This window comes from Solanum stenotomum, chromosome 4 (genome assembly GCF_019186545.1).
Source record: "Solanum stenotomum isolate F172 chromosome 4, ASM1918654v1, whole genome shotgun sequence".
NCBI classification, from domain to species: domain Eukaryota; kingdom Viridiplantae; phylum Streptophyta; class Magnoliopsida; order Solanales; family Solanaceae; genus Solanum; species Solanum stenotomum.
Genome location: NC_064285.1, coordinates 61329753 through 61337340, shown reverse-complemented (window position 1 = coordinate 61337340; position 7588 = coordinate 61329753). Strand labels below are relative to the sequence as shown.

Sequence of the window (7588 nt, the reverse complement as noted above, 5' to 3'; positions counted from 1 at the left end):
TGTTGATTAATCTTTCAACAACATTAATATTCAAGATCCAGACCATACTTTACAAGGAACTAAGATCAATGTGCATCTCTTTTTGTTAGTAATGTTGTGTATTTCTCTATGTTGTCCCATGGACTGTTGCGTCTTTTATTAAAAATTATATTTTGCATGTTCAATTTTTTAATGTTTACTTGATACTCCTATATTTATTTGCACCATTATTATTGTTATTGTTAAAAAAAAATTATTGAAATTATTTTTGTTAGTATTGTTTTTCAGATTGTTGTGCCTTGCTATTTCATCTGACGTAAATCAAGCAGGATTGACTCGATTATAAGGCTACTAAAGCAATAAATTGGGGCTTCAATATTTTCTAAAAATGTATTTTATATATGTATTATTAAAAAAATATCTCATGTGCTATTAGATTTGAAAAAAAATCGGGTAGAAAATATAATATAACTTTTTATCTTATATATTAAATCTGGATCGTTGTAATAATTGAGAAATTGAATAATTTTAGGTACTTGTAGTATTTTCCTTACTTGACTATCTATTTTGTTGCTAATTTATATCATGACCATTAACATGAGCCCACATTATTATTTCTATATATTTTTTTCCTTCCCCTTTCACTAGTTTTATTCTCTTATTATTCAATATTCTGAAGTTTCTCAAAAGGTTAAATCTTCTGCATTATGTAAAATATATTGTTGTATGTTCACAAAAAGATCAAACTTGTTTTTTGGTATCTTCTTCAAATTTCAAGCACAACACTATTTCAATATCATTATATCAACTTATCAAATTCAGTGCAACACTATTTTGATACCATTATATATATCAACCTCACAAATTCTTGATATGAGTTGGGTTTTATTATTCTAACTTTATGTTATATATATATTTTTTTCGTTTAAAATGTGCATTATTCTTTACATTCTTACTTCATAAGGCTTGCGTAGATCTTACTTTTTTCATACCTCATTTATAAGATTACAATGAATATGTTATTGTTATACCATATTTATATATATAATATAGTAAAAATAAGTAAAATCTCTGTATGATATTTGACTTTAGATCACCAATCTTGTCAAAACGATCTGGCACATGTTTGTTACCAAATAACCATCATAAATGTTAAATGTTCAAAAAATGATTGATTGCCTTAGATATCACCTTCACCTAATCACAAAGTCTAAAATAATTGTTTAAACGATCAAATATAATTCTTTATATGTTCCCAAATTGCTTCCTATTAGTTCATAGAAGTCACATATTAATTCTATTGCCCACTCATCTTTAAGCTGTCAGAATAGATTATAAATTATTTGATTAACTGATAAGAGGCATGTTACCATTAAAGTCAACTACAAAACTAATCTTTTATCTTTTAATTAATACTAAAAGTACAGAAAATCACAGTACCAAGTTAGCTGTTCTAAGTGGTGGCTATAGAACATATTTTAGTAGTTGTATCACCAATTATATCGTTGAAGGGACTGTTTGTCTTGTGATTAAGTTATACTGAAATTAATGTTTGGAATATAGTATCATGATTAGTAGTTGTATCACTTTCACCTTTCATGTTATTTATTTAAACTGTAAACATAATAATTAAACTAATACTTGCTGTATACGTACTAAACATAAGAAAATAAATTCAAGAAATTACTTATTTTCTTGAAAAATATTTTTCTAGAAATATTATTCTTTATATCAAACACACCTTAAATAATACCGAGCATATTTAGTATATATACTTTTTGGTAAGGTGTGGTTCATTGCATATTAAAAAAATAGATATAATAAGGGATATAATGTACAATATATATTTGATTTTATACCATATAAACTTGGATATATTTTTATTTTTATTTTTATTTTTATTTTTATCTCGGTCTTCTTAAAGTATTTGCAAGAAGAGTTCCGCGAAAGGGAATTTTATTTTTTTTATCATTTTATCTTAGAATTAATTATCTTAGGATTGTTATCTTTCTTTTCTTTTCATTTAAAAAATATTCATTCGATGTATGATATCTATCTTGAACCCTCCACCAGTTAATTCGAATTCACACATGATCATATTAAACAAGTAATTGATAAGGATGATTGTGAAGGCAAGTGATCTTAAGCTTTATTTTTGACCTTGTTTGAATCGAATTCTTGCCTTTAATTACCTGGATGAGATTTGCAATATGTACATCATATAAAGTAGAATTTCCGAAAATGATGGAATAGTAGGCTCTTTTCAACTCTCTAACTAAGGACTTCTATACCAATTCACTACTTATATGTTCTATTTGAGCCTAGAATTAATATTTCAAATCTAACTCATTCACATGGACGGGATAAAGTCTGAAGAATTACATATATACTTAATTAGCTAAATCAAGCTCTATGGACGAAATTTCTAAACCATAGATTGAGATTATAACTCAATCTAAATACACTAGCTAATTTTAGAACGTCTAATTCAGAAGTAGTACTAGCTTAAGTTCTTACGGACTTTAGTCTAATGTAGCTTCATCAATATTATCTTACCCCGCAACTATGAAAGTGAAAAGCCTTCATAGTTGCCTTTATGTGACTTTCAACTATTTCAAGTTTAAGAAGGTTTTTTCTTTCACGTTAAAGGTTTTCTCATTGAATAAGAGAGTCAAAAATTCAAGATCATCCATTTTTAATTAAAGTTATTGAGGGTAATTTCCTATCCTAAGACCCATTAAATGAGGAAATGCTTAGGTTTTGCAATTCTTTTTCTATTCCCAAAGTTTGAAATCATATGATTAAAGATAGAGAGAACTTATCCATTTCACCATAATTTTATTACTTTTATATCAGAATCATCTCACATTTAGCTTTCAGTAAAAAGATATACGAACATTAAGATATAATAATTGTAAGATTATTTATACATACACGAATCAAAAATTGCAACCAAACACAAAAATAAAATAATCTTACATTTTATCACAAAATTATTATCTTTATCCCTTATACCAAACAGAAATATCGTCACCGGCACCTCGTCTTAGACAATAATAATAAAACCGAAATATCCTCACCGCCACCTCGTCTTAGACAATAATAATAAAACCACAATTTGATGAGTAGGTTTGTTATGGCAATAGAAAAATATTTTTTATGATTCAATTAGGTCTTTAATTCAACTTGTAACATAATTAACAAAAATGTCAAAAGATCCCACGTTCTTACGTCTCTTCACGACTACTTCAAATCTAATTAATCATGTAATAAAAAGGAAAAATATACAAAGCTTAACTATACTAAGTATAATATAAAAGGAGAGGAACCTCTTTGCATTTTCTTCAAACCATAATTGAAATGGCAATTAATAATTCAAATTGTTTGTTGATTTCATTGACTTTTTTCCTTATTGCATTTAGTTCAAACCATGCAAATGGAGAAGTACTCAAAGTAGGATTTTATCACAAAACATGTCCTCATGTTGAATTAATATCGAAGGAAATTGTTGATGATGTTATATCAAGAGTCCCTAGCCTTGCTGCCCCTTTGTTGAGAATGCACTATCATGATTGTTTTGTTAGGGTACGTATGAAAAATTAATTATTTTTTGTTACTATCATTTTATAAGTGTGTGTTTTGTATGAAAAGCTCTTTTTAAAAATCGCGGAAAAAGATTATGGTGATGTGGCAAGTAACCTTCTATTTTTAATAACTAGAAATTTTGAGCTCAATCTGATATGGAGTAGAATCGCCTTTGGTAGTAATATTTTACCTTCAAAATGAGATCTGACAAAATTCCTGATAAAACAAGCCCAAAGCGGGTATTGAGTAAATTTTTTCATAAAAAAACAAAAAATAAATTTTTATAAAATATTTTTGACGAAAAAGTCATTTTTTGGTTATGAGAAAATATTTTCGCATGGAAGTCATGTTCCTTACTCTCTCGTCTTTTAACTTTTTATATTTCTTGTTCTACCTAGCACTTTAGACATTATTATTGATCTTCATTACTCAATATATAGTTCCATCGATCAATCTTTCATATATATTTCGTTTTAAAAAGTATTTTTCACTCATTAATCAAACATAAAAAAATAAATTCACGAAAAGAATTCTTTTGTGAAAAATTGACTTTCATCGTATCAAATACACTAACTTATGTATTTCCTATATATTTTGGTAGGGTTGTGATGGATCAGTTCTGTTGGATTCCCCAACAAAACAAGCTGAAAAAGATTCAATCCCAAATTTAAGCCTTCGAGGATATCAAATTATTGATAAAGTGAAGACTGCTCTTGAAAAATCTTGCCCCGGCATTGTTTCTTGTGCAGATATTGTTGCCCTAGTTGCAAGAGATGTCACTGTTGCGGTAAATATATATGTTAAATTTGAGTTTAAGTCATACATATTGTCAGTATATATATTTTTTTATATATATTATCAAGTCATGATCCAAAAGATATTTATATGTAAACGTTCTTAAAATATAGATTTGAAATATTAAAAAACAAAATATGTTACCTACTATAGCGTAAGATGCATGTAAAGATAATTTGATGGTATAAAATTATTTACTCATAAGGAGTATCATATTATATTTGAACTCTTTAATATATGCACACATCGTTACCGCATAAAGTATCTTTAGCACATCACTCACGATAAGAAAAAAAAGTTTTTTTTTTCATCGTAGATATGTGGAAAATTTGTGCTATAGAACATGATATTTTTATTCATTTTCCACCGAATCAACTCACTAGAAAAATGTATGGTAGGAAACAGATTCTCATTAATACAATGAGAAACTTTCTAATTTTTTCATATTTTTTTTTCTTTTTTCTGAAGAAACATGAACATTTTATTAATAATCATATGGGTACAATTTTGTTCCTCTGTTGATTCTTCTCTATAAGATTTATCCATGATTTGAGGGCAGTTAGTGGCGTATTTGCCGAATTTGGATGATTTGAACTTGATTTCTATAATTCGAGGGTCGTTAGTGATGTATTTTCTCGAACTAGGATGATTTGGACTTCATCTTAATAACTTGAGGGTTGTTAGTAGCGTATTTCTCGAATTAAGCTGATTTGAATTTAATCTCATTATGAATATTCCATGAATTTACGGAATATTCGAGATTTCGATCTCTTTATGAAAATTCCATTAATTTGTGGTAGAATTTTTGGGATTTCGATCTCTTTATGTAATTTTCAAGATGAAAAATGAATCACTCATGTGGGGAATTTTTCTTTTCTTACCGTTTCAATCAAAATATCTATGAAGATTGAGCGACTGAACATGTTTTTAGTGATTCTTTTTAATAGTGACTTAACTACGTTATCACAAATAAAATGTTCCGATAATATAAATATTATTTAGATTGACAATGTATATTATGGTCTTATTTTTTTGTATTAATTTAAATGTGATCAGGTGAAGGGACCATCATGGGAAGTTGAAACAGGACGAAGAGATGGAAGCGTGTCAAATATAACAGAAGCTTTATTTAATTTAATTCCTCCTTTTGCAAACATAACATCATTGAAACAAGGATTCTTGCAAAGAGGACTAAGTGTCAAGGACCTTGTTGTATTATCAGGTAATTAACTCATTAATTAATTCTTCTAAAGTTTAAATTTACATATAATATATTCAAATTTTTTTTAAAAAAAACAATTAATTCTTAATAAAATTTTTGACTTCGCCGTTTAACAGGTTCTCACACAATTGGAATCTCACATTGTTCATCCTTCAACAATCGTCTTTACAACTTTACTGGTAAAGGAGATACAGATCCCTCATTGGATCCCAACTATATAAAAAATTTGAAAAAGAAGTGTCCACCAAATGACCAAAATACCCTTGTGGAAATGGACCCTGGAAGTGTTAGGACATTTGATAATTCTTATTATAAGCTTGTGGCTAAAAGAAGAGGACTTTTTACTTCTGATTCTGCTTTACTTGATGATAGTGAAACCAAAGATTATCTCAAAAAACAAGGAATTAATCAATATGGATCTACTTTCTTTAAGGATTTTGGTGAATCTATGGTCAAAATGGGAAGAGTTCAAGTCCTTACTGGAAATCAAGGTGAAATTAGAAAAGTTTGCTCAAGGATCAATTAGAAAACCCCAAAAAAATAAAAATGTGATTGTCATTTATTATTGATGCAAGTTTTATTTCTTAATTGTGTTTGTCATTTAATATTGATGTAAGTTTATTGTGGTTTTTTTTAATGGAATGGCTATCAAATTTTAAAGGCAGCTTAGGCTATCATTCATATGCAAGAAACATAATAAAATTATGTACGGAAAGAAAACTATAATAACGCAGAAAAAATAATAATAATTTGGACATTTTTGTGAATTCAATAGAATATTAGTGAAGCATAATAAAACAATAGATAATAAATAATATTGAAGAACAAGATAGTATATGAGTAATTAAGATATAGCACCGTACTAATTAACCTAATACATCAATTTTTTATCTTCGTATCTAGAGTGATGTCCTTGATAAACCGCAAGTGTATCTTTCTTTCTTGTGAGCATTGATCGATCTCCTTATTTTGGCTTCCCATTCCTCAGAAGTTGTAGTAAACAAATCACGCTCTAAAACCCAATAATCACCAAAAGGAGTATGAGTACTAGACATGCTGATCATGTGATCTTCATTCCCACAAGTAGTAATTGCATTCTGAACAAAAGGATGATTAATTAGTTCATCCACACTCAATGATCTAAATTCACAAAACAAACAATTTATTACAAAATCTATAGCCATTTTAGAAGCATCATCGAAATACTCTTCATCAGGCAAATCAAGACCACAAATCTGACGTTGATATTGTTTAATCTGTCCCTTATACCAACTGTACTTTCCGGTAAGCATCTTTGCAACAACACACCCTACAGAACATATATCAAAAACTTGATGCTGACGACTTGTTTCTTCTTTGGCTGATCCAAAATCAGCAATTTTTACCAACTTGTTGTCCGGATAAATAAGTATATTACTTAATTTTATATCTCCATGAATAAACCCTTTGTTATGAATGTGACGGATACCCGTCAAGAGTTGATATGCATAGAGTGCTGCCACTGATTCCGGAATTCTTCCATTCCAAAGTATGAAATCTCGTAAAGTGCGACTAGGGGCGCATTCAAGCAAGAGATTATACGTCCACTTTGTGTATTCAATACTTTCGTCTTCCCCAAAACATCGAACGATGTAAGGGCAACCTTTTAATTTGTTCAAAATTTTTCCTTCTTCACGTAGAATAGAGCACTCATCTGTGTCAATTTCTGCAGATTTGACAGCTACAGCTTCTAAATAATTTTTGGCAGAAGAATGTGTTGCCAAATATACAGGGCCATTTAATCCAACCCCAAGAACATACTGTTTAATCCAACGTTTATCTGTTGTAATCATAATTATAGTTCTTTCAATTTAGAATTTAGAATGAAGAATGAGAAAAATTGTATAATATTAGGTCCTATATATAACAAGTTGAAAAAATCGTTTTCAACTGAGAAAAGGATTCCTTTTCCTAATTGGAATACAAATTTGAAGTTACATTATTTCCATAATTAGTATTTTTGTATAC

At 28.5% G+C, this 7588-nt stretch overlaps 1 protein-coding gene across 1 annotated transcript; it reads left to right on the top strand.

Annotated features, from left to right (window-relative positions):
• The first annotated feature begins 3330 nt into the window (after window positions 1-3330).
• LOC125863317 (peroxidase 27-like) lies at window positions 3331-6245 on the top strand. Its single transcript, XM_049543506.1, has 4 exons — window positions 3331-3564; window positions 4166-4351; window positions 5416-5581; window positions 5698-6245. Exons 1-4 carry the CDS (start codon window positions 3340-3342, stop codon window positions 6105-6107), a joined length of 987 nt encoding a protein of 328 aa, XP_049399463.1. The 5' UTR covers window positions 3331-3339; the 3' UTR covers window positions 6108-6245.
• Window positions 6246-7588: the final 1343 nt, after the last annotated feature.

Excerpts from the sequence above, each read along its gene's own strand:
- LOC125863317 (XM_049543506.1), top strand. The coding sequence starts at position 3,340 with ATGGCAATTAATAATTCAAATTGTTTGTTGATTTCATTGACTTTTTTC. Across the intron at positions 4,352-5,415 it reads CAAGAGATGTCACTGTTGCG|GTGAAGGGACCATCATGGGA; the intron begins GTAAATATATAT and ends AAATGTGATCAG. Across the intron at positions 5,582-5,697 it reads GGACCTTGTTGTATTATCAG|GTTCTCACACAATTGGAATC; the intron begins GTAATTAACTCA and ends GCCGTTTAACAG.